General features: G+C 45.1%; 2 protein-coding genes across 4 annotated transcripts in view; one reads left to right on the forward strand and one right to left on the reverse strand.

The window, feature by feature from the left end:
- The window catches only part of ATG4A (autophagy related 4A, cysteine peptidase), a 72,751-nt gene extending 53,701 nt beyond the window's left edge, over positions 1-19,050 (forward strand). For 2 of the 3 annotated variants that reach the window (XM_011958743.1, XM_011958745.1), the window contains 7 exons: positions 2,108-2,187; positions 2,816-3,003; positions 3,125-3,203; positions 14,219-14,364; positions 15,870-15,926; positions 17,356-17,464; positions 18,020-19,050. In XM_011958743.1, the coding sequence (XP_011814133.1) occupies positions 2,108-2,187; positions 2,816-3,003; positions 3,125-3,203; positions 14,219-14,364; positions 15,870-15,926; positions 17,356-17,464; positions 18,020-18,090 (730 nt within the window). In that variant the 3' untranslated portion in view covers positions 18,091-19,050. The remainder of the gene's footprint in view (positions 1-2,107; positions 2,188-2,815; positions 3,004-3,124; positions 3,204-14,218; positions 14,365-15,869; positions 15,927-17,355; positions 17,465-18,019) is intronic. The other variant, XM_011958744.1, reaches the window with a different exon arrangement.
- A 900-nt stretch (positions 19,051-19,950) lies between these two features.
- The window catches only part of COL4A6 (collagen, type IV, alpha 6), a 155,521-nt gene continuing 148,371 nt past the window's right edge, over positions 19,951-27,100 (reverse strand). The window contains exons 41-44 of the mRNA XM_011958747.1: positions 26,267-26,383; positions 24,804-24,995; positions 23,802-24,088; positions 19,951-21,599 (exon numbers count right to left, since the gene is read on the reverse strand). Coding sequence (XP_011814137.1) covers positions 21,339-21,599; positions 23,802-24,088; positions 24,804-24,995; positions 26,267-26,383 — 857 coding nt within the window. The 3' untranslated portion in view covers positions 19,951-21,338. The remainder of the gene's footprint in view (positions 21,600-23,801; positions 24,089-24,803; positions 24,996-26,266; positions 26,384-27,100) is intronic.

The raw sequence follows: 27,100 nt of genomic DNA on the forward strand, positions 1-27,100 counted from the left end.
CAGACTCACGGTGTCCCAGCGTGGTATTCCAGTTGTCTTGTTAAATACCAGAATTCACCTTCCACAGCAACAGGCAAGGTGGAGAGGTCAGGACCAACTTTTTGAAAGCAAATGGGGTGAGTGATGTTAGTACTTACACCTGCAGACCACTTTACCTGTTGTCACTCTCCTTCCTAACAACCTATCACTGATGGAAACTCCATGAGGGCAGAGATTGTATTTATCTTGTTCACTCTGTAACACTAGCACATAGAACTGCCTGGCACGCGTAAGTACACAATAAATGCTCGATGAATAAATGAAAATGGCAGCCAGAATCTGGGGCCAGATTTAGGGATCAGAAGATTGAAACCTTCTGGCCTCCTTTGGTGTAGAACATTAAGCTCCTGGGCACTATAGGGGGACCTATTCCATGCAAAGTACAGATGGGACCCTGTTTCTATTACTAACCAGTCTTCAGTGAACTAGAATGCTTTGGGAATGTGTCTGTGAGGGGAGTGGCCTGGATTTTTTGGGACCCAAGGAAAATCTGTATTGACTTTACTCCTTCCTAACAATGTAACCTCTCTGAGGCTGCTTTCTTGCCATAGTCAGAGTGCCTTTTGGGCATCGCTGACTCTGCTGAGTGAAAATCTGGCAGTATTTCAGGAATCACTGTATGAACGTGGTGTGGAAAGTGTAAGAGATTAGAATGGCTGTGCTGAGCCCAAAACCCAGCTTGAAATAGTTGGTGTTAAAACAACATCCTTCAGAATTTGCTTCTTTCCTCTAAATTTTAAGGTTACCAACAACAAAGTGGAAACCTAGATTTTATTTTATTTTATTTTTCAGACAGAGTCTCACTCTGTCGCCCAGGCTGGAGTGCAGTGGCACAATCTCGGCTCACTGCAACCTCCACCTCCCAGGGTCAAGCATTCTCCTGCCTCAGCCTCCCAAGTAGCTGGAATTACAGGTGCCTGCTATCACGCCCAGCTAATTTTTGTATTTTTAGTAGAGATGGGGTTTCACCATGTTGACCAGGCTGGTCTCGAACTTCTGACCTCGTGATCCACCCGTCTCGACCTCCCAAAGTGCTGGGATTACAGGCGTGAACCACCACGCTTGGGGTAGATTTTTTTTAAAGAATGTAAATGGGTTCCAATTCATCATGATCATTAGCATTAACAACAGCATATTATTATTATATTATTGGTATTCTTCTGGAGAAAGATAATACATTAAAATGAATGAAATACAAGGGTGATGGTAGTTAACTTCCTGGGAGCTACCTGGTAGAGAGACTGTGCTTTCTTCGGTCCAATGAGACTGGGCTTTACCCACACATCCCAGAAGTAGCCAGGTTAAACATGGCCTCATTTAACTGGCAAGGGAAGAAGAAGGAAAGGGAGAAATAGGTGGGGTACTTTACCTAGACCTCAGATCATCTCTCTTTTAAAGGGGTTTTCTTTCTAATATACCATAAAGTCCTGCAGTTCAGCATGGTGGCTCTCTTCAGCTGCTGACCAGTAAAGCTCGGCACCTCAATCTGCAGCCTATGTCACTTGAGAGGTATTCTCAGGGCAGCTGGGGAGTGGTAGAAGTGATCTGTCTCTCTCTATCCCCTCTACCCACTGTCTCTCTCTCTCTCTGGGTTTACCTGGAACATATTCTCCATATTATCTGTGATCCCAAACAAATGTCTATTTTTTATGGACGACTTCCTTTAAAAAAATTTTTTTTACAGTTTCCCTTTTGAAAAATGAAAATTCAGTAAGTCAGAATGTCTTTTATTTAAGAAAACAAAGTCTCTTGGGACTCTGAGAGCAGATGCACGGGTAACTTTTCTTTTTTCCCCAGTAGGTGTCCCATCATTTTGTGAAGTAGACTTCTCCAGGTTGTAAAGCAGAAACTTCTTTTTGAGGTTCAGATACAGTGACTCAGTGGCATTCTCAAGGTCTCTAGACATGGAGCGTCCCAGAGCTCTGGCAAAGAAGCCGAGTTGACCTGAACACCAGCTTTTCTGTGGCTCAGTGTTGGTGACTTTAGGAACACTGGGCATAAATTATACTGTTTTCTGCTGATATTTCCATCTTCCCAAATTGTGACTTCCTTATACATTGCTTTGCAGAAAACTTGCTTTATTTGATGAATGGAATTCCTTGGCTGTTTATGTTTCAATGGATAACACAGTGGTCATTGAAGATATCAGTGAGTTACCAGTCTGTTTGACTTCCCAGCTGATGGGTGATGAATTCCTTTCTCACCATTCAGAATTCTGGGACTCAAGGGAGTCTCTCTGGTCTTCCCCACCAGGGCAGGGGAGCTTAGGGGAGCACAGGGCTCTGATTCTTTCTTTTCAGTTTTCTGAGAGGGAGAACACCATTAGAGGGGCCTTGCTGCTCCTCAGTGAGGTACCACACTCCTTCCCTGCAGAAAACACAAAGTGCATGTAATTTATTCAACCACCAACAGATCTTTCATGGAGGCTCACCCTTGTCCAGGCCTGTAATTCCTGCACTGAGGAGTCAGAGCAACCTAAAGATACAGTCCCTGTCTCAAAGGCCCTAGCAGACTTGAGAAATGAGATTCCTCCAATGAGCCCAGAATCCCTATTGGGAGCTAAACAAGTACCCTGCAGCCGGAATGAAGAGCGTGAGCCCTAAAGGAATGGCCTGGGCTTCGTGCGGGTGGGGAGTCAACTGAGCCCTGGTGGCAGAGGAGAGGGCCTTCTAGGCAGGGTGGGGGGCATGTGAGGTTCCCCTTAGTTTTGATATTGGAGTATCTTCTAGGGCTGAAGACTCCTTACTTATCCAATTTTCTGTTCTTCCATTTCTAGAAAAAATGTGCCGTGTCCTTCCCTTGAGTGCTGACACAGCTGGTGACAGGCCTCCCGATTCTTTGATTGCTTCAAACCAGAGTAAGGGCATTTCTGCCCACTGCCCAGCCTGGAAGCCCCTGCTGCTCATTGTGCCCCTTCGCCTGGGCATAAACCAAATCAATCCTGTCTATGTTGATGCATTCAAAGTAAGTCACTTCTTTCCCCGAGCCCATTGCTGCCTGCCCATCACACCGCCATCTCAGCACAGAGATCCGTGAGCAGCAGTCCACAAGTGAGTTGAGAATCTTGCATTCTCTTTCTCTCCAGGAGTGTTTTAAGATGCCACAGTCTTTAGGGGCATTAGGAGGAAAACCAAATAACGCGTATTATTTCATAGGATTCTTAGGTAAGAAAGGAGGAATCACAAGTAAGTCATCGTGGGCTATGGGAGGGCGTGGGGACAAGGTTTGCATGGGAGACCAGGCAATTCCAGTTAGTGGGTTCCCATCTAGCCCAGGAATGCCACGGCCTCTGGTCACCTCCTTCTGTCTCCAGCCTAACTAATGGAGAGTGATGTTTCTATGTGCCTGATGGAAAGCATGTCCAATTTCAATGCCTTTACTTCCTTGCTTCTTGATAAGATGGTTCCATTGCTTTCCCACTGGATAGCCCCAAGGTCACAGCATTGCTCCAGCACATCTCTCTCCTGCCTGTGGGGCCCAGGGTGGTGGAATTTCAATCCCTTGACTTTGCCAATTTCTCTCTTATTAGGGCCAGCTGGCTCATTGTTCGGAGCTGTGACAGGGTGGGAATTAGAGGAGGCAAAGACAGAAGTATCCTTTTCCCGAGAGTGGGGACTAAGCCTTAAAACCACTAACCTCTTAATGTGAACCCGAGCAAGCAGCCCAACATTCCCTGCATAGTAAGGCACCTCTGGAAACCCAGTCTCTTGACTCACTAGCTATGACCAGAGACATTTGAGGTCCTTGGTACACAAGGGAAGCTAGCCTAGTGCTTCTGAAGCTTTAGCATGCACATGAATCACCTTGAGAGCCTATTGAAGTGCAGGTTCAGTAGGTCTTGGGTGGGGCCTGAGAGTCTGCATTTCTAACTAGGTGGTGCCGATGCTGCTGGTCCACAGACCATACTTTGCATACCCAGGGCCTAAACACCTGGTTAGTGTTGAACAGCATGTGTTAGAGAGTGATGTGGCCAGGAAAATTTGGTACAGGACACCTGTTGCAGGGGTGGGGTGGTCTGAGACTTGGCCTCAAGAAAGTTATGAGCTCAGATTGGTTGACACAGAAAGGAGAGCTACAGGAGTTACAAGGGAATGGCATGAGGGCACGTGCAAAGGACAGGGCGGAGATGGCCTTAGTCATCCTCCCCAACACATCTCTTCTTGGACATTCAGGGAGGTGACGTGGGATGGGAACAGGCACACCTGGCTTTGCATGCTAATCCCCCACTTGCTACTGTGTGGCTTCAGGAAAAAGATATCAGTATTCAGTCTCAGGTTCCTCTTATGTAAAATAGGGTTAATGCCTGACTCACCCTGTTGTCATCTTACAGTAAAGCGTTCAGCCAGGCATATAGGACAGTCAGTGAAAGGTAGCTGCACCTTGCTTGACCCCAACACCTCTTTCCTTTGCCAGCCCCTTCTTCCTCTCTTTAGGTTGGCCGGGGGGAGGGGGGTGGGGAGCAGGGCGCAGGGATTGCACAGCTGCCTCTGTTTTCTCTAATGCTGCCGTCTATTGGTTGAGCCTAAGAATTACAGCTAAATGGAAAATGTAGAGCCTGTAAAGGCTTTTATTTTTCTAAGTATAAAACCTAGTATTTGGAGTTCTGCAAAATCAGATGCCCTCTGTTCCTAAGCATGTGGGTTCAAAGAAAATGTTGCAAAAAATAGATTTCCAGTTGTTCATGCTTGACTTAGTCCCTTCAGGCGGCTATAACAGAATAGTATAGACGAGGTGGCTTTATAAACAACAGAAATTTGTGTCTCACTGTTCTAGAGGCACTGTTATCTTGTGTACCAAGTACCTCAAATGTCTCACTGTTCTAGAGGTCCAAGATCCAGGCACTGGCAGATTCGGTGTCTGGTGAGAGCCCACTTCCTGGTTAATAGATGGCTGTTATCTTGCTGTGTCCTCAAATGGCAGAAGAGGCAAAGGAGCTTTCTGGAGTCTCTTTTATGAAGGCACTAATCCATTCATAGGGGTTCCACCCTCATGATCAAAGGCCCCACTTCCTAGTACTATCATATTGGGGGTTAGGATTTCAACATATGAATTTTAGGGAGACATAAACATTCAGTCCACAACAGTGTTTGAGGACAACTTTGAAACAGATTAGAAAATAACTTTGGCGGAATCTCAGTGAATAGTGTGTATGATTCCTGGGTGCCCTGGCCTCCCTATCCCAAGTTACCTCCAGAGAATTTCTCCAAGGCGGTGTAGCCGTCCTGTTTCTTGAGGCCACTGGGTCAGGGTAGCTTTTGTGAAGTTTGACTACTCATTAAAAAGATGTGGGCAATCCTCAGTTCTTTAATACCCCAAGACAGAGGTTCACATAGTGCCCATTTGCCTGTTAACTTTTATAAGTCCTTTGTGCAAACTTCACTTGAGGGCTTTAAGTCCCTCCAACTCCCCTTTTCTGACTCACACCCTTACTGTTTGAGGTTGAGTGGTCCAGATTGGCAGAATGTCTGAAGCGAGGGAAGAGATGCAAGTTGCCATTTTCTAAATAGTTGTCCCATTCCAGAGACTCTGCAAAGTGTATTATCTCTCTTTCTATACACACACATGTATATATACACACACACATTTATACATATATATACATACTTACATATACATTTTATATATTAAAAATACATATTAAAAATATATAAAATGTATTACATATACATATACAAAGTATTACATATACATTTCATATATACATTTATATAAAATATATAAAATGTATAAATGCATATATAAAATACATTGTATATATAAATAAATGTATATATAAATATATAAATAAATAAAATGTATAAAAATATATAAAATAAATAAAATGTATATATAAAATATATATAATGTATTACATATGCATATACAAAGTATTATATATTCTATATATATAAATATATAAAATAGATAAATAAAATGTGTTATATACACCATGGAATACTATGTAGCCATAAAAAGTAATGAAATCATGTCCTCTGCAGCAACATGGATGGAGCTGGAGGCCATTACCTAAGTGTACTGTATCTCTTATAAGCACTCTCAGAAATGATGCAGCTTGTGGCCAGGTGTGCTGGCCCACACTTGTAATCCCAGCACTTTGGGAGGCCAAGGCCAGTGGATCGCCTGAGCTCAGGAGTTCGACACCAGCCTTGGCAACATGGTGAAATGCCGTCTATACCAAACATACAAAAAATTAGCTGGATGTGGTGGCGTACACCTATAGACCCAGCTACTTGGGAGGCTGAGATGGGGATTACTTCCAAGCAGATTGCTTGAGCCCAGGAGGTCAAGGCTGCAGTGAGCCAAGATTGTGCCACTGCACTCCAGCCTGGGTGACAGATCGTATTAGGGTTCTCTAGAGGGCCAGAACTAATGGAATATATATACATATATATGTGTATATATGTGTGTGTATGTTACATACACACACAGACACACACATACATATATATAAATATAAAAATATATATAAAGGGGAGTTTATTAAGTATTAACTCACATGATCACAAGGTCCCACAATAGGCCATCTGCAGGCTGAGGAGCAAGGACAGCCAGTCTGACTTCCAAAACTGAAGAACTTGGAGTCTGATGTTTGAAGGCAGGAAACATCCAGCGTGGAGAAAGATGTAGGCTGGGAGGCTAGGCCCATCTCTGTTTTTCACATTTTTCTGCTTGCCGCCCTGGCAACTGGTTAGATTGTGCCCACCTGATTAAGAGTGGGTCTGCCTTCCCCAGCCCACTGACTCAAATGTTAATCTGCTTTGGCAACACCCTCACAGACACACCCAGGATCAGTACTTTGTCTCCTTCAATCCAATCAAGTGGACACTCAGTATTAACCATCACAAGTCCACCCCTTGTCAACTGTACACATATACATATCCTGAGATCATACATCATCTTCAAATAAAGACAATAATAAGGTCATAATTTGTCTAACATAATACAACTATCCTTCGTACAACTGGAAACGCACCAATCCCCAACCCAAATACTATTACGTAAACTTAACAATACTTAAATGCTGATGTGAAGTCAATAAATCTTATGTCACATGATAAAGGAGAAAGGAAATAAAATGAGAATATCTTCTGAGTACAAGTGTATACATGCGCAAACATGTTTTTAACAAAAGAAGGAGGAAATATTCATGACAATTGCAGTCCTCGTTTCTGTAGCTGGTCACGTGGTCATAGCTAGTATTGATGACTACCTTCTTTTACTACCTATACTGTATTCCCTTTGCCTTCAATAAACACTTCAGCAGGTCATGGTTTTTTTCCTGGTGGAGTGACCCAAACCTTCATTCCTGAAGGGTCTGGGCCATTTGTAGTCCTGCCTGGATTGGGCTGTTGTAGTTTCCCATTGACCTTAATCACAGGGCATGGTAATACTAAGAGACACCCAAATGGATCTCCTGTATTCCATGCATACTTTTTCTTACCTCCATTGTGGGGCAGTAGACTGATTTCATCTTGATAGTCCGAGTCAGTCACCCCAGCCAACACTGTAACTCCCTTATTAGCCTGTTGATGTAAATGTAAGAGGAGCCCAAAGTATCCACGTGGCAATCTTAACTTCTGATTTAATGGAATCGTTGTGTCTCCTGGTGGCAGCATTTCTTCCTCTGGGACTAAGACCTCTAGGCCAGCAGAACTTAATGTCCGGGGAACAGGAAGCAAAATTTTGCTAGTGGATCACTAGGGCTGATGGTGAGTGGTGCCACTTCCACTTCCACCCCTTGATTCCTGGACCTGTGAATCCTGGCTATGAGAGAAAGAGTACCATATATTGAATGCCAATTTAGAGCTTACACAGCCTTCTGGAAAACTTTGCCCCAGCCCTACAAAGTATTTTCACCTAGTTGGCATTGTAATTGTAACTTCAAAATGAAATTCCACCATTCTATCAATCCAGCTGCTTCAGGCTGATGGGGAACATGGTAAGACCAGTGAATTCCATGAGAATGAGCCCACTGCCACACTTTCGTAGCCATAAAGTAAGTACCTTGGTCAGAGTCTGTTTGGAATACCATGATGTTGGATAAGGCTGATGGGGAATATGGTAAGACCAGTGAATTCCATGAGAATGAGCCCACTGGCACACTTTCTTAGCCATAAAGTAAGTACCTTGGTCAGAGTCTGTTTGGAATACCATGATGTTGGATAAGGCTGATGGGGAACATGGTAAGACTAGTGAATTCCATGAGAATGAGCCCACTGGCACACTTTCTTAGCCATAAAGTCAGAGCTGTGTGGAAAACCATGATGGTGGATAAGGCATTCTGTGAGTCCATGGATGGGAGTCTTGGCAGAAGCATTGTGTACAGGATAGGTAAACCCATATGTGGACTAAATGTTTATTCCAGTGAGAATAAATCTCTGCCCTTTCCATGATGGAAGAAGCCCAATATAATCAACCTGCCACCAGGTAGCTGGCTGATCACCCCGAGGAATGGTGCCATATTGGGGGCTCCGTGTTGGTCTCTGCTGCTGGCAAATTGGGCACTCAGCAGCGGCCGTAGCCAGGTCAACCTTGGTGAGTGGAAGTCCATGTTGCTGAACCCATGTGTAACCTCCATCCCTGCCACCATGGCCACTTTGTTCATGGGCCCATTGGGTGATGACACGGGTAGCTGGGGAAAGAGGCTGAGTGGTGTCCACAGAATGGGTCATCCTATCTACTTGATTATTAAAATTCTCCTCTGCTGAGGTCATTCATTGGTGAGTACTCACATGGCATACAAATATCTTCACAGTTTTTGACCACTCAGAGAGGTCCATCCACATATCTCTTCCCCAAATTGGCATCAATTTCCCAATCATGCTTCCTCCAAGTCCCTGACCATCCAGTCAAACCATTGACTATAGCCCATGAATTAGTATATAATCGCACATGTGGCCGTTTCTCCTTCCGTGCAAAGTGCACAATCAGGTGCACTGCTCGAAGTTATGCCCACTGGAAAGATTTCCCTTCAATGGGCCGGAGTAACACACCCAAATGAGAAATATGTTGCCTCCAAAATCCAAATAGGCCCAATAGGCATTGTGTCTGTTTCTTGGTTGCAGGAGGGGCCAATTGCAGCAACTTATCCTTCACCTTAGAAAGAATATCTTGACAGGCCCCACACCACTGGACCCCTAGAAACTTTACTGAGGTAGAAGGTCCCTGAATTTTAGTCAGATTTATTTCCCATCCTCTGGGAAATAAATTATTGGCAAATGTCTTACCAATAAGTCCAGTGTGTTTGCTACTTCTTGCTCACTGGATCCAATCAGCATAATGTCATCAATGTAATGGACCAGTGTGGAAGTGAAAAGCAATCAAGGTCTCTCCAAATAAGATTATGACACAAAGACGAAGAGTTCATATGCCCCTGAGGTAGGACAGTAAAGATATATTGCTGGCCTTGCCAGCTGAAGGCAAATTGCTTCTGGTGGGCCTTATGGACAGGAATGGACAAAAAGGCATTTGCCAGGTCAATGGCTGCATACCAGGTACCAGGAGATGCGTTAATTTGCTCAAGCAATGAAGCTACATCTGGTACAGCAGCTGCAATTGGAGTCACCACTTGGTTAAGCCTATAATAATCCACTATCATTCTCTGAGATCCATCTGTCTTCTGCACAGGCCAAATGACAGAGTTGAACTGGGGTGTGGTGGGAATCACCATCTCTGAGTCTTTCAGGTCCTTGATGGTGGCACTAATCTCTGCAGTCCCTCAAGGGATGCAATATTGTTTTTGATGTACTATTTTCCTAGGTAGAGGAAGCTCTAATGGCTTCCATTTAACCTTTCTCACCGTAATAGCCCTCACCCTACCAGTCAGGGAGCCAATGTAGGGGTTCTGCCAGCTGCTAAGTATGTCTATGCCAATTATGCATTCTGGCACTGGGGAAATGACCATGGGATGAGTCTGGGGACCTTCTGGGCCCATTGTAAGTTGCACCTGAGCTAAAACACCATTGATTACCTGACCTCCATAAGCCCCTACTTTAACTGGAGGACCACAATGATGTTTTGGGTTCCCTGGAATCAATGTCAACTCAGAGCCAGTGTCCAGTAGGCCCCGAAATATCTGATCATTTCCCTTTCCCCCAGTGCACAGTTACCCTGCTAAAAGGCCAGAGGTCTCCTTGGGGAAGGATGGGAGAACAATTCACTGCATAAATTGTCAGTAATATAGTGAGGTCCTTCCTCAAGGGGACCTGGCCTCCCCTTCATTCAGGGGGTTCTGGGTCTGTAAACTGGCTCAAGGCTGGAAATTGATTGATGGGCTGTGAGTCTCCGTTTTTGTAATTCAAATTAGTCTTTTGTGCATTTGACCTAGAAGTTTTCTGCTTATATAAATTAAGTAGGAATGCAGTAGGCTTCCTATCAGTTTCACTTCTAGAAACACCACGATTAATTAGCCAATGCCAGAGCTCTACACGAGTCAGACTGTTCTGATTGCAGTAGTCTGAAAGCAATAGTCAGACTATTGCTTTGCCTCTGCTGTCCATTACGGTAGCTACGCCCACCTTGCCTTTGATGGTTGTGTGCTGCCACTTGGCCCCTGCCACCTCAGGATCCAATTATTCCCATTATATTTAAATTTTGTAGTTGAGTGACTGCAGTTCCCACTGTTAGATCTGACATACAGAGAAGAGCAATTACAGTACTCTTCGAAGATGCAGGTGCTGCCCTCACAAATCTATTTTGCAAGGCATTGGTCAAGGGTATATCTTCTGGACTCTCCCAGCTGGGGTGACTAATCCACTCCACCATCCCAATCTCCCTAAGCCTTTGGATCCCTTCCTCTACATAAAACCAAGGGAGATCAGGCATTTCCATCTCGCTCACAGTGGGTGATCTTTTAATCCTTATTTCAGCTAACCAACCAAATAAGCTATTTAGAACCTTTTTTAACTCCCTGAGCTGCAACATTAAATGCAGTCTCTAACATAGTGGGCCCAAATCAATAAATTCAGCCTGATCCAACTCTGTGTTCCTTCCACCATTATCCCACACCCTTAATATCCGTGCCGATGCCTGTTCTCCAGGTTTCTGTTTATATAAATTAGAAAACTCAAGCAGTTCTTTTTGAGTATAGTGCACCTCCTCATGGGTCACACTCTCAATCTCACCTCCAGGAGCCCACCAGGACTTTAGTTTAAAGTCTGGAAGCAAACAGAGGTGTTGGGGGTGGCTCCTGAGGAGAATCCACATTATCTTGCCTGGCAACTGCCTCGGGGAGGCCATCACTGTTGCTTCCGGCAGCGCAGGATTTATCTCCTCAGTCAAAGGTGGAAAGGCTGATGGCAGCATGGGCCGGGGAGGGGATGTTGCCACTACTAGGGATGGGGAAGCTGTTTCTTCTGGCAAAAAACGTTCATCAGAGTTTACAAACTCAGTGTACCCAGCTTCATCAGGGTCCACCCACACATTCCCATTCCAAGTTGCAAGGTCCCATTCTTTTCCAATCAATGCCCTCACTTTAACAGTAGACACCTGGCGAGGCTGTGCATGCATCTTTTGTTGCAGGCCAGCCACTCGCATGATAAGAGCTTGTGTCTGTTTTTCCACAATTTCAGCTCTTTCTCTACAGGAGATAAGACTCTCACTTAGGGCAATCTTAGCAGATTTTAGGTTCAATATCTGCTTCTGAAACCTGGAGTTGGAATCCCTGAGTTCATTTTCCTTCATCACTTTGTCCACTGAACTTAGGAGCAACCAACCAGCTTCATTATGTTCCTTGGTTTTCCACGTATGGTCAATTGTATTTTGTATAGTCACTGAACTCCTCTCATGAGCAATGATTCAGGTGTGTCAAATGCATTATTTTGCATAACTATCTAAACAGTCCACACCAAGGACTATCAGTATTCCCTATACTATTAGAAGTAGAGTCCTTAGCATTTTGGGGTCTAATCGTATTAAGTAGCCAACTTCAGAAACCCCAAAACCAATGAAAGAACTCCATCCTAATATTCTGTTCCTCTAGAACAACTCCTGGTACCAAAATCTGTATCAGTCAGGATTCTCTAGAGGGACAGAGATATATATATATATAATATAGATATATTCCATTTATATAATATATATATATTTCATTTATATAATACTGTATATATACACATATATGAGTTTATTAAGTATTAACTCACATGATCGCAAGGTCCCACAATAGGCCATCTGCAGGCTGAGGAGGAAGGACAGCCAGTCTGAGTTCTAAAACTGAAGAACTTGGAGTCCAATGTTTGAGGGCAGGAAGCAGCCAGCATGGGAGAAAGATGTAGGCTAGGAGGCTAGGGCCGTCTCTCTTTTTCACATTTTTCTGCCTGCCACCCTGGCAACTGGTTAGATTGTGCCCACCCAGATTAAGGACGGGTCTGCCTTTCCCAGCCCACTGACTCAAATGTTAATCTCCTTTGGCAACACCCTTGTAGACACACCTGGGATCAATACTTTGCATCCTTCAATCCAGTCAAGTTGACACTCAGTATTAACCAGTACACAGAGGGAGACCCTGTCTCAAAAAAAAAAAAGATGCAGCTCGTAAAGCTTTACTCCATGCACATCCACACACACAGACATACCACCCATGGGAAAAGGTCCAAGTCAGAGTCAGGGAAGATGTTATTATTCCCAACACCTTAACTTCAAACATCTCAGCAGATGACTCAGTTCTAAAACTGTTTTGGCTTTCTATTTTCTTGCCTACAACTTCCTTTCCCTCAGACCTTTCTGTGGTCTTAGGTAGGCTTCCTTCTAGCCATCTTGGTTGCTCTTTAGTGTAATCTGTGGCTTTTTCGATATCACTGATCTTGCCTACCTGTGGTCTAGGGGAAAAATATCTACCTTGACCTTCATAGAGCAAGTCATATGGGGGGATTGATTTCTATATACTCTTAACCATACATTTGTAGGGAAATACTGTTGATTTGCAGTAAAATAATTCTCTGGCCACTTTCTATTTGTGTTGTGTTTTAAGCATTTCACAGAGGTGAAATCTTCTGGTCCTTGTAATATACCATGAGGCAAGTAGAACAGGCCCAATTACCCTAGTTTAAAAACAAGAAAATTAAGACAGAGTGAATTAAGTGGTTTGTCCTTGGCTTATGATAGAAAAATGTTAAACCTTTCAAGAGACTTCAGAAACAAACATATTCTTTGCCAACAGAAACATGTGGATGTGCCCAACACAATCCTGGATACCATTTCGGAGGGAGTCTTTGGGGCATCCCTCCCTACCCCAGTCTTTGGCAGCAGGTAGATCTCTCCTTGCTCGCCTGATGTAGCCGAGCATACAGAGAACCAGATGGCCTTCAGGCCCCAACAGTGAGGCTGGGGTACCTCATAGGCACTTTTGCCTCCTCAGCCTGTGGCTGATGAACAGTAGAGGGACTCTCAGCCCTTTGAATATCAGGTCAAAGCAGAAATTTTATTATCCTAAACTCCTCCCATGTCATTTTGGGCCTAGACTTTTTCAATTTAATGAAGCATAGACTATATCTCTTGTGTCAAGGTCAGTCATGTCAAAGTGAATTTTCCAAGTGAGCGGTATCTGTACTGATGTTAATGTGACGAAGGCAGTGCTTTCTGACAGGAACTTACTAACTTGCTAATAAGTACTAGCTTGCTAGCTAATCAGGACCCGAAGTCAGCTCACTGGTTTCTCATCCATAAAGAGTCAGCATTCCCATTCCATAAAAAGTCAGCATTTCTTTTGAAGGTCAGGACCTCCTCCCTTACCAGAGGTGCTCTCTGAGCGTGGGACTAAGAACCAGCGGTCTAGCCTGAGATGCTTTCCAATGTCAAAAGAGGCAGAAAGCTCCCTGATGGTACCTGGGCCCGTGACCTGGTGACCCCACCTACCACCTCTTTGCTACTGCTGCTCACAGAGCCTGCCATGCCATCTGTGGTCTCTCATTCCCACATCTTCTCAAACCTGTCACTTTCCATTTTGGACTTGGACTTTGAGGAGATGTAAACGGTAGGGCACGTCTTCTCATTGAATGATAAGATTTGGGCGCAAGTGGCTTCCTTTAATCATGCTCACCCTGGCTTCAGGCTTTCTGTCATTCCATTCTCATTGTCACCAAGGGAGGGGTTAAGAGAACCAGAGTGCCTTCTCCCAACGACAGCAGTGGGGCCAGGACTGGTAGTCCTTTGAAGGTTAAGCATATCTCCTTCAAAACAGGTGACGAGCTCATCTTCTTGGACCCTCACACAACCCAGACCTTTGTCGACACTGAAGAGAATGGAACGGTTAATGACCAGACTTTCCATTGCCTGCAGTCCCCACAGCGAATGAACATCCTGAACCTGGATCCTTCAGTTGCACTGGTGGGTATTCGTAGGTTGAGTGGGCCAGGAGATACGATGTGTATAGATTGGTTCCCTGGGAGTTATCCAGATTGCTAGGTAGGGAGGCAAGAGTATGTTTGCTCACTATCCCCATTAGAGGCAGTAGAGTATAGTGGGGAAGGAATGGACCCTGAAGCCAAACTGCTCCAGTTGGAATCTTGGCTCTGCCACTTACTAACTGTGTTAGTCTGTTCTCCCACTGCTAATAAAGACATACCTGAGGCTGGGTACTTTATAAAGGAAAGACGTTTAGTTGACTCACGGTTCCACGTGGCTGGGGAGGCCTCCCAATCATGCTGGAAGATGAAGGAAGAGCAAAGGGGTGTCTTACATGGTGGCAGGCAAGAGAGCTTATGCAGGGGAACTCCCATTTATAAAACCATCAGATCTCATGAGCCTTATTCACTACCACAAGAACAGTATGGAGGAAACCACCCCATGATTCAGTTATCTCTACCTGGTGCCACCCTTGACACATGGGGATTATTACAATTCAAGATGAGATTTGGGAGAGGACACAGCCAAACCATATCACTAACTATGCACTTAGGAGGAGTGAATCTTTCTGAGCCTCGGTCTTCTCATCTCTAACGTGAGAAAAACAATAGTTCCTTCCTTATGGGGTTGTATGAGGTGCAGTGCATGTAAGGCACTTAGCACTGGGCCTGGCACATTGTAAGCATTCTATAAATGTTAATTATCATCATCTTTCCCCCGTTTCCTTCTTGTCCTCAAATTATTGCTACCCAGGCACAGGGAGGAAGATGGGATATCACTAGGGAGAGAGAAGGGAGCAAGATGCCCTGGGTGCACACAATCTAGGAAGCTGCAGGGTTTTCCAACAGAAGTATGATTGGTGTCTACACACGCTGAAGGGGCATCTGCCTGTGAAGTAGCCAGTGGTTCTGAGGCCTGTCTGCATCCTCTCCTCCAGTTTAATCCAATTGTCAGTATACCAGTGACCAAGAGCTGCGAGTCCTCCTCTTGTGAACCATTCTTTCACTACTCTGGGATGGCTTTGAGGTTGAGAAAGCGCAGACTGATGGTTCTCTCTGTTCTGATAGATAACTTCCTGAAGGTCAATGCCAGCTTCTTAAGTATTGCCTCTAGCTAAAAGTACTATTTGGCTTTTGTTTGTTGGCTTAATTGAATATTCTTTGGAGATGTGTATTTTTGTACACTGAGAGTAATGGAATTAACCCTACACTTTGAAGATGATCTTCAAGTTAAAATATCTCACAGCATGAGGAAAGAGGGAAAGGGACAGAGAGCAAGGGTGAGAATGAGAGCAAGACTTGAGAGAGTGATGTGTATGTCTGGGTAAGGCAGTGAGTTAGGAGAGAGAGAAGCCCAGGCAGCCTTCCTCCTTTATTGCTGGGAAGTCACATCCACAGAGACTGGCCCACATCCTAATTCTGGGCCAACAACTCCATTGTGCAATACCAAGGGTAATTCTGAGTTGTGTTCTTTTGCTTTTCCCCAAGGGATTTTTCTGCAAAGAAGAAAAAGACTTTGATAACTGGTGTAGCCTTGTTCAGAAGGTAAAGCTATATGTTTTTCTTAGTCTGAAAAATGAAGTCACTCAATTTTATTCCTTTTCAAGATTGTTTTTCATAGTAAAAAAAAAATCCTACTCTGATACGACTTCACTGCAAGAGAAAGAAACTAAGGCAACAAAGAAACTGTCAGGTGTGGGTAATTGTGCATAACTTTGGGGGAACTGAACAAAAATTTTGGTTTGAAGTATCCTTAGCATGTCAAGGGAGTGATATTTTTAGTGATGAAACTTAATGTTTTATCTCATTAATAGAGAATTATTTTCTAAAGGCAATACTTACATTTTAGAATGCAGCAAAGCTGTATTTAGGTCACATTTAAAGGTGGAATGAGAATTTTCTGGTAAGACTTTGCCTTTTATTTTATTTTATTATTATTATTTTTTGAGACAACGTCTCGCTCTGTCACCCAGGCTGGAGTGCAGTGGTGGGATCTGGGCGCACTGCAACCTCCGTCTCCCAGGTTCAAGTGATTCTCCTCCCTCAGCCTACCGAATAGCTGGGATTACAGGCGCCTACCACCACACCCACCTAATTTTTTTTTTTTTTTTTGATACAAAGTCTCGCTCTGTCGCCCAGGCTAGAGTGCAGTGGCATGATCTTCGCTCACTGCAAGCTCCATCTCCCAGGTTCACGTCATTCTCCTGCCTCAGCCTCTGGAGTAGCTGGGACTACAGGCGCCCGCCACCACACCTGGCTAAATTTTTGTATTTTTAGTAGAGACGGGGTTTCACTATGTTTGCTAGGATGATCTCGATCTCCTGACCTCGTGATCCGCCCACCTCGGCCTCCCAAAGTGCTGGGGTTACAAGTGTGAGCCACGGCGCCTGGCCCAATTTTTGTATTTTTAGTAGAGACAGGGTTTCACCACATTGGCCAGGTTGGTCTCAAACTCCTGACCACAGGTGATCTGCCCACCTCGGCCTTCCAAAGTGCTGGGATTACAGGCATGAGCCACCGTGCCCAGCTAAGACTATGCCATTTAAATTAGGATATATACCATCCATGTTGGACTGCCACTGAAACCATGCCAATATGTAGCAATAGTCTCTTGGGACAGATTTAATTTGACTAACTGACATTTCTTTGGAGCCAATGCTTCAGGAACATCTCACCCCTAAAGTGAGCTGGACCCATGCATCTGGCACAGGAACTATGCCTCATGATGGAGAATAGGCAGTGAGTGCTGGCCTTCATCAGATACTCCCCGCAATATCCTTCCTTCCTGGCCAAACAGTATCTAGAATTGAAGATGGCTGGGTCTTCCGATGGTTCAAGTAGAGGATGCATGTATTTTCTAGGCCCCTATTTTCACCTGGCAACCAGCAGACCACTGTCTCAGGATTTGGGGTCAAAGATTGCCAATTAGAAATGTGACTCTGCAGTATTTAAAACTGTTTCGGTATCTCCCCAGGAAATTCTGAAGGAGAATTTAAGGATGTTTGAATTAGTTCAGAAACATCCATCGCACTGGCCTCCCTTTGTACCTCCAGCCAAGCCAGAAGTGACAACCACTGGGGCAGGTAAGCTGTTGTTCAGTGGCTGTCAGCTAGCAGACCCATGCATAGCAATTGTTTTATGAGAAAGAAGGAATTGTGGCTGATGCTTTCTGTGGACAGTAAAATTTCTACTCAGCTGGAGTGATCAAAAAATGGTGCTTCTGATTATTTTAATCTTCAGATGAGCTGATATTTACCAATTTCAAAGAATGATAAAAGAAGAAAATGAGCTCGTTGCAAAAGTTCCATGCAAAATCAAGATGACTAGGATTGCTTTTTCAAGGTCTGGTTCAGGATAGCAAATTGAGGCCATCGATAATTCAAAGGTATCTCGAAGGGCTTGCATAGCCTTGGCCACATCACCGTCGTTAGATTTATTTAACAAGTCTGGCTATTTTAAGTCTTTATAGAAAATTTCTAATACTTGGCAGTAGTTCTAATTGTAAGTCTCCTCCACACAAGTCTTTCTTTAGTAAAGCAATTAAAAATGCATAGTCTTAACTACTGAGTAATGTATTGATTGACTACTTCAACCCAAGTGTCAAGCTTTTCTTCTTACTCATTTCCATATTCTGATAGAATTCATTGACTCTACTGAGCAACTGGAGGAGTTTGATCTGGAGGAAGATTTTGAGATTCTGAGTGTGTAGAATCCTGGGAACTCAACTTGAAGGTCTGTCTTCCATCTGGCACCATAAAAACATGAACTTATTACATAAAACTTTTCTAGTCAGCAAGTGCCTATATGCCAATAGCATACAAACTCAATAGCAATCATGACTGAGCCAATCACTGTTTCTCAGAAAAACAAGACAAAACAAATGACAGTAACCCTTCCCTGGAAAGAAATAGAACAACCATGGAGCCTAGGAGCAGACAGATGAGGAGGAGTTCATTGCTTCCCAGCTTGTCTTACATGGCTACAGCAAGTCTTCAGCTGCTGCAATGAGGAAATGGGCATCTGGAAGACAGACAGCAACTCTCAGCTTGCTTCAAGCACCAGCAGATAAAAGATGGTTAAGCTGTTCTTCATCCTTTCAGATGTGACCTCTTTTGGACTAAATACTAAGAAGCACTCTGTTCTCTTGCTCAAATAATAAAGTGACTGAATCAGGGAGGAAAAGGTTCTTGTTAAATTATTTGATTGTGTAGTTTAAGTAATTATAATTTATATCAAAATGTTTGTCAAAGAAGCAATGTCAAATGTACACTGCTAGATCTCCCTCCTATTTGCGGGAATCTTACTATTTAATGGGTCACTGTCCCCATTCTTACTGATACTTTTGTCAGATGTCACCCTGTCCTTAAATCATGATCACTTAAATCAGGGGTCAGCAAACTTTTTCTGTAAAGGGCCAGACGGTAAATACTTTGGGCTTTGCAGGCCATGCGGCCTTTGTCACATCTACTCAACTCTGCTGTTGACATGCAAAAGCAGCGATAGACAATATGCACGTAAGTGAGTGTGGCTGTAATCCAAGAAAACTTTATTTACAAAAACAGGTGGAGGGCTGGGTTTGGCCTGCAGGCTGTAGCTTGCCAATCAGTGACTTAAATTGTTGATTTTTGTTTGATAAATTAAAAATAAATTGTGTTTGAAGTATACCCTACTTGGTTGACAGCCATATTTAGAATTGTTCATGTGGTGAATTACACACTTAATCTGTGCATCATATACAATTCCAAACCATTTGAGGAATAGCAACGTAATAGGTTTTAAAGCATGTATTCATCAAATTAGCTTTGCTAACAACTTTCCTGTGAGGATGAACCTCAAGCCCCAGCCATATCTTCCCATTTTCCTTTCCTTGCTCCCTTAACTTGCCTGCATTTCACCCCAATCCTTAATCAAGTCCTGAGGAAGGCCAACAACTGGAAGCTAGCGCCAAACCAATTCACTTGTTTCCTTAGATTCCATGTTTTTCCTTTTTCCCCAGTATATTCCAATGGTTCAAAATTCAAAAGATATAAAATTGTATTCAGTGACTTGACTCTCTCTCTGATAGGTCAGTTCCTCCCTTGAAAATTCCCAATGGTATTAACTTCTTGTTTATCCTCCCAGAGGATGTATTTTATGCATATATAAATATCTGCACACACACACACAGAGCTCGGATTTGTTTTTAATGACTCCAACATTCTCTTTTATTTTATCTACAAATGATCCTAAGGCCGCAGAAGTATGAAAATGCCTTTCTTGAACTCTTTTTTTTTTTAATTCAAAAAATTTATTTATTTTTATCAACCTACATCATGCTTTGATATGTTGAACTCTAGTGTGTGACAGGGATAAAAGCAGGCATAGGCTTATCTTGAAGCAGCTAATGGGTTTGTTGACCCTCTACTGTTTCAGCCCTTTGACTTTGATCATCTTCTAATTTTTTCCTGCCTCAGTGTTTTTTTATAGAGTTCGACTTGGCAGTAACAGAAATCTCTCAGGCTCTGAGAGGGACTCATAAATTGCAGTGAGATGGACATTAGAAAGTTTTCATAAAAGAGCATCAAAAGAGTCACATGTTCCGATTTCATTTATTTTATTTGCTATGTACAAAACTGACACCATGCTTATTACTCAGGAGGTGAAGATAATAATAATTCAGATTATACTGATTATGCTTTGTCTGTATTGGCACAGTTTATATAATACTTAAGGAAACAGAATCACCTGGAAGAAATTGCCTCATGTCAACATAGCTAAGAGTGTTCTGGGAAACTGGTAATTAAAGAAAATGGCTAAAACAAATTCCCCCAAACAGAATACAGTGTACTGCATAGCCAATTCAGGCTTGCTTTAGGTCTGCTAACTGCTCAAGAGAAGAGTGTGCTAGATTTTTATGAGGTTTAAAAAAACATATTAAAATAGTTTAATAGGCTACCTGTGAAAGAGCAATTGGGCAACCATTTAGCGGAAAGTCTGTAACATCCTCAGAATATGAGGAAACCAACACTGTGCAGCTTCAATTTGCCACATTGCACACATCTGGATGGCATTTGGAATAAACAGGGACTTCTGAGAAACTGGGATGTGGGATTTACCTTTGTGTTCCTGGAGTCAAAAGCAAAATTCACACATCCTTACCCACCCACACCTCTACTCCTGGCCCAGGAAAAAAGGCTGTCATTCTCATTCCCTTTGATAGGCTTGGCCACATTTGTTGCATCCTCTGCTCTACTTTGGACCAGGCCAAGTCCTCTGTCTCTGGCTGGAGGGGGAGCCGGCAAGGAGGAAACGGTTTGTCTAGGACCATATGCCATTAATGACCACCAACCCCAACCCAGCAGCTGGACTTCAAGCCTCCCTAAGCTGTATGGGGCCCAGTCTTGCTCATTCTAGAGAGAGCTAAAGCTCACCCTGGGCTACTGGGTGGCACCTCATTTCAATTTTCTTGCCTGCCTAGACACAGCGGGCCTCCTTGAACAGTGAGGACTTGCCCTGTGCAGACTTGAGCCATCCATGAATGTTCGCTTAGATAATTTAAGTGTGGAAACACTGGGTTCTGATGAAGCCAAATAATGTGTGCTGACCTCTGTACATGAAGAAATGACTGATTAGCGATTAGGGAGAGATTTTCGATCAAGACAGTGAGGAGAAAGCTAGCAGTGGTGGCCCATCAAATCTTTCTGAGGTAGCCATGAATAGTCACACAATCATCCAAATCAAACAGTAGCACCAGCTTGACGGAAACGGGACAGCAGATCTCAGCAGGGTGGGCTCATCGCTCTGGACCTGAGGGCTGTGGTGACGAGTGTGCCGTAGTCTAGCCCAAATGAGACTCCAATGTACAACTTGACAGATAGGCAAAGGGGCTCAGGCCTTCCTTCTTCAGACCATTCAGGTTTGTGAGGTGACTGTTGTGAGGGGCAGGGGAGGGCAAGGGGCAGAGTGGCAGGTGTCACCCTACAGGCTTTTCATACACACCTGGCAGCGACTGACTCGAGTGTGGAGCTGCCCAGCTTTCAGCGTTTCAGACACAGGCAACTCCCCAAACTGCTGCCTCTCCTCCACTGTGGTCAACCAGAAACTGTATTTGTTTGCAAAGTAGTGGCAGGTGCCTCGGGCACCACTGCACTCGATGAAAGGGGTGGCCCGAAAGTCCTCTAGGCAGGAGCCAGGTGAGACCAGGGACTGGCCTCCACCCTCGGCACCAGCGGCAGTGTGCTGAAACAGACAGGAGATTCGTGCATGAGCTGTGCCTGCCAAGGGTTGGTGTGGGGAGGGGATGGGTGCTCCGTTTCTACGGGGGGCACGTGAGCTTCATTCCTAAGCCCTGGTTCTTTGTCTCAGCCCCCACTTCAAGCCAGCATACCAAGAGCTGTGTTTTAGGGGCAGGAGCTGCTTGTCCTCCCTGATAGCAGCTTTCAGGGCCAAGAGTGCCCCCCCTCCAAGCTCCCTAGTGCCCCCCTAACCCATTATGTGGGCAATGACTACATGTCAAGCAGCAATTCCCAAACTGCTACTGTCCCACTGGGTTCAGAGGTGTGTTAGGTACCCCCTTGCAAAATTTCCACCGACAAATGGATCTGAGAAAGGCTGAGTGAAGGAAAATTCAATAGGCTTCTGGACTGCAGTTCTCAGAGCCCTCTCTCAACCGTGCACTGTACTCTAAGAAGGGAAAGAGGGACAGTCCAAAACACTACTGAAGTTCCTTAATTTGTTGTATTTGGCCCAAATGTCCTGGCCCTCACCTTGGAGGGCTCCCTCAGAATTCAGTTTCAGGGCTACACATGAGCTGGTGGTCTTCAGTTACTATTCCCATAGACGGCAGCTTCAGTCTCTCCACACTCCTGCCTCTCTCCCTTCACTTTAGCTGGGCTATCATCTGGACCACAAGGAGATAGGGAAGAGGCCTAATACACAACCATGTCAGAAAGTGGCCAATGGGACAAATGCCCAAGTTGGCACACAGGGACTCCTTACTTTGCAGAACTTTGCAAGAGTGAGAGTCTCCATGGGACCTTTCAGGTGACCTTTCCTGACAACTGTAGCATCAAAATTTTCCTGATTTTGACCCTGAGAATCAAAAACTTTCTAAAACGCACAACACATTTTCCTGCTTTACTGAGTAGCAGACACAAGGTTATTTGAAACTTTGCAGATGAATCAGGCTCGTCATTGTGAATGTCAGTTTTTGTGGGGGATGATTATGCAAGAGCCCCATACCAAGGGGTACAGCCCATAGAACTCTTGGGCCTCCTTTGAATGATTTTCTTCTTTTTGATAGGTATGTCTCCTTGCTTCAGTATGCCTTGCTAGGCAGTCCAACTTCTCACCCTTACATATCTTCAGGAATAATATTCTAGTATGTTAGGATTAATGTGTAAAGGAAGAGTAAAGGGATTCTGAATAAGGGCAAAGAGCCCTCCCATAAGCAGAGCACATGAGCTTTAGTACACAGCGTTTGTACCATTTCCTGTGGAAGCTCAGGGGCCTCTTCTTATTTCCTGGTCAGGGTGGTGGACAGGACACAAGGACAGGTGAGGTGATTCTGTGTTACATTGGGATAAACTATCCAATGTCCAAAGACAGAGCACAACAAGGAAAAGTACCTTTCTCTGGGTAGGTACACTAATGTGAGGGAGCCTGCAGCTTTGGTCATTTTTTAAGGACACTCTCACAATCTCACCCTTGGCAATTCAACAGAGAAGCTCCGGCAAGGCAGAGTACTTCAATGGGTGCCATAGTGGTTTTCCCTGGGGGATGTCCTGACCCTAAACCTGACCTTTTATTTGAAGAAACATCCCCAGGTATTCAGAGGATATTATGTAAGGGATGTGATGCCTCTTTGGGCCTGCAGATTATTCTTTCTCTTAGCAAGACACACAGCACAGCTGGCCGCTGCCTTCCCTCCGAAATGGAGAGACAGCAAAAATACCAGCAAGGACATATAAACACAGCATGCACTCATTAAAGCCTTTTGGGAGGAGATGGCAGAGGCCAGAGGGATCTGGGAGGGTGGACAGAAGAGGGGACAGTGCCATGGCTGGGCTGATTAGTGAGACTGTGTCCTGGCCCCGAGTGGTGACAGCCTCTCCCTCACTGTCCTCCCAGATCATAGTGTGTTTTGCTCTTCCCTTGGGTGTGGCATAACTGAAGCAGGCATGGAGATGGCGGGGCACTGACCTGTGACTCGCAGATATTCTAGCCCCTGAACCACTGGGTGCAAACTGCTGTCTTTCCCCTACTTTCATAACTACCTGCCATTCATGCAGAACTGGGTTCTCCATTCTTTAGCCAAGCCCAGTCCAAGCATTTCTCTTCTTTTCAAACTCTATGCTTTCTACCTGGTGTCCCTTGAACCTGGAAACCAATCCACGGGGCCCTTTGCCTCCAACTGGGGGAGGGGACAGTGCAGGACCTTACCATGAGGAAGGAGTACCCAATCCAGAGGCTGCGCCAGCCCCGGGGGCACTGCGGGATGGTGATGTCCTGGCTGTGCACAGCAATGGCTTGCGAGGGTGCCTCACACACAGAGCAGCGGCTGATGTACTGGGGAATCTGGGTCTGGCTGACGGGCATCATGGGGATAGGGGCAGTAGTGGAGAGCCAGTAGGATTTATCATTGCGCCTGGCATAGTGGCACACCTCGTTGATGTTGCAGTAGATGAAGGGCATGGTGCTGAAGCGGGGCAGACAGGAGCCAGCAAAGCCTGGAAGGAGAGAAAATGGGCAAGGGCAGGGAAGGTCTGGCTGAGGGGCTTTGACGAGACGGTGGTTTGGGTTTACATCCAATCACTTGCACCAGACTGAGGCAGCGCTCTCCTTCCAATCCTGTAACATTGTACACACGCTGAAGTGTGTTGATCAAATTCTGTTTTAAATGCACCAGGGAAATTTGATAATAACAAGAATCTTTTTATAAGCTGTATAATTCTGCCCTAATTAATCTGCTTTGAAAGAAACAGCATTTAATAGACTGAGTCTGCGTTTAAGATTTAGCACGCCTGCAGACAACACAATTCATTCTCAGGTAATCATCACTGCCCTGCAGGTCATATTATTATTGTTACTACTACTAATTGCTAATATTTAATGGATGCTTAAATGCCAAATGTTGCTCTAAGCATTTTACATTGGGTGATTGATTCATGCAATCTTTCCACCAACCTGTGTGATAGGTACTAGAGTTAGCTTTGTTCCATAAGGAGGAAGCCAAAGCCTAGAGAGGTTGAATAACTAATGCAGTGTACACAGCTAGTAAGTGATAGAGTCAGGATTTGAACCCAGATCCACCTGACTCCAGAGCTGATGCTTGTAACTCATTACACAACAGTGGACCTAGAAAGGGCTGGGAGAAGAGAGGGCTTGGCTGTTGGTGTTTGTGGGGACAAGTGACCAGGGCTGACTGTCAGAGCTGGTACCTACCCAGGTCCTGGTTATGGGCTTTCTCTTGCCCCTCCACGAACAGTAAGCTGTACCCCACCCATAGCTGGCTCATCCCGATGGGACACAGGGGCACCTGTTCCGACTGGCTGTGCTTTACCAACGTGTAGCCCACTCTTGCGCTCTGGCCAGGCATTCCAGGCATCCCGAAGGGGCCTTGCTGCCCTGGAGCTCCTGAGAGAGACAGAGCATAAAAGGTGAGTGTGATGCAGCTAATGATAACATCAGCTACTCACATTGTGCCACGCATTGTGCAAGGCATGTTATACACATGTGTTTTCTCACTCAATCCTCACAACGACCCTGGAAAATGGCATCACCACCCCAATTTTTAGATGAGAAAATTGAGGCTCAGATGTCCTACAGCTAGTAAGTGGTAGAGCTACAACTCTATCTCAGATGTATCCAGCTACAGAGGCCCCATTTTTCAAAGTGCATTGTTAGGCTTCCTTCCCACAGCCACCTGGCCTTGGGGTCTCTCTGAGTGGGGATTAGGGTATGGAGAGGGATACTTCTCAGGTCCAGCCTTGCAGGCCCTCATAGGAGATAACTATGTAGCTGCTGAATCAGAGGCATTAAAAGCAGAGTTAGGATTAGCAGGGTAAAATCTTGCCCTCCTCTCCTGCCCATGACAGATATGACAAATCAACTGCCAGTTTCCCACCGAGCCTCTGAACTGTTCTCTACTCAGGACAACTAATTTGTCATCCCCAATGTAAAGTGGGACATAAATAGAAGAGGTGTACAGACAGCCACACCTTATCTCAAGTGTTGTTATCCCTTGAACATCCCCCTCCCATGTGTGTCAGAATCCCTGGGTAGATAAGGGGAGGTAGGCCGGGCGCGGTGGCTCACGCCTGTAATCCCAGCACTTTGGGAGGCCGAGGAGGGCAGATCACGACGTCAGGAGATGGAAACCATCCTGGCTAACACGGTGAAACCCCGTCTCTACTAAAAATACAAAAAATTAACCGGGCGCGGTGGTGGGTGCCTGTAGTCCCAGCTACTCGGGAGGCTGAGGCAGGAGAATGGCATGAACCCGGGAGGCGGAGCTTGCAGTGAGTGGAGACTGAGCCACTGCACTCCAGCCTGGGTGACAGAGCGAGACTCCGTCTCAAAAAAAAAAAAAAAAAAAAAAAGGAAGGGGAGGTAAAGGGCAGGGGGCCATCTGTAGTATAAAGATAGTCCTTTTAAGCACTGGAAGAGAGCCCAGAAAAGGATCTGGAACAGTCCTTTGCCTTCCAGAATGTAGGGTATCCCTTCACAGACTCAGAGGGTAGTGAGGAGTGAATGGACTTAGAGCCCAGTTTTTGAGCATCTTAGGAGTGTCATTCTCTACCACTGGGTTTACTAAGTTTCAGACTTGAAGTTTTACTCACCCCCTAGCCTCAAACCCTCCCAGACCCCGCCCCTCGCCCCTGCCTCCTAATGTGGCATCATCAGACCTTCAAATCCTGGAGGGCCTTGCAGTCCAGGCAGACCAGGATCACCAAGAGCCCCACGTGGGCCTGGGAGCCCACTGGGACCATCTTTGCCGGGAATGCCAGGTAAACCTTTGGAGCCTGCAGGAAAGAAAGCCCAAAGGAGGGTACTCAATGTACCTCAGGTGCCTTCCCCAGGAAAGGAGATTTGTATGTCATGCCCAAGACTCACTAGGAGATGGTGCACTGGCTGTCGACTTGCTGTGCACACTGCACATCAAGGTTGCAACCACCTGGGCTAGTTCTTAGTTCATGGAGGCATCTCTGCCCTGGGGCAGTGCCCTCGACTTAGCCTATCTAAGCCCCTTCATGCCCACTTCCTCCTCCCTTCTTCTCATCCTCCCAGCAACATTGGAAATTATGCAGGGCAACTGCTAGCATCCCATATCAGAAATGAAGACACCGAGGCCGGGTGCAGTGGCTCATGCCTGTAATCCCAGCACTTTGGGAGGTCGAAGCAGGCAGATCGCCATAAGTCAGGAGTTTGAGACCAGTCTGGCCAACATGAGGAAACCTTGTCTCTATTAAAAATACAAAAATTAGCTGGGTGTGGTGGCATGCACCTGTAGTCCCTGCTATTCGGGAGGCTGAGGTGGGAGAATCACTTGAATTGGAGAGGTAGAAGTTGCAGTGAGGCGAGATGGCACCAATGCACTCCAGCCTGGGTGACAGAGCAAGACTCCGTCTCAAAAATAAAATAAAATAAATAAATAAATAAAAGGAAGAGGAAGAGGAAGAGGAAGAGGAAGAAGAAGAAGAAGAAGAAGAAGAAGAAGAAGAAGAAGAAGAAGGAGAAGG

Source organism: Colobus angolensis, unplaced genomic scaffold (genome assembly GCF_000951035.1).
Source record: "Colobus angolensis palliatus isolate OR3802 unplaced genomic scaffold, Cang.pa_1.0 Scaffold472, whole genome shotgun sequence".
NCBI classification, from domain to species: Eukaryota; Metazoa; Chordata; class Mammalia; order Primates; family Cercopithecidae; genus Colobus; species Colobus angolensis.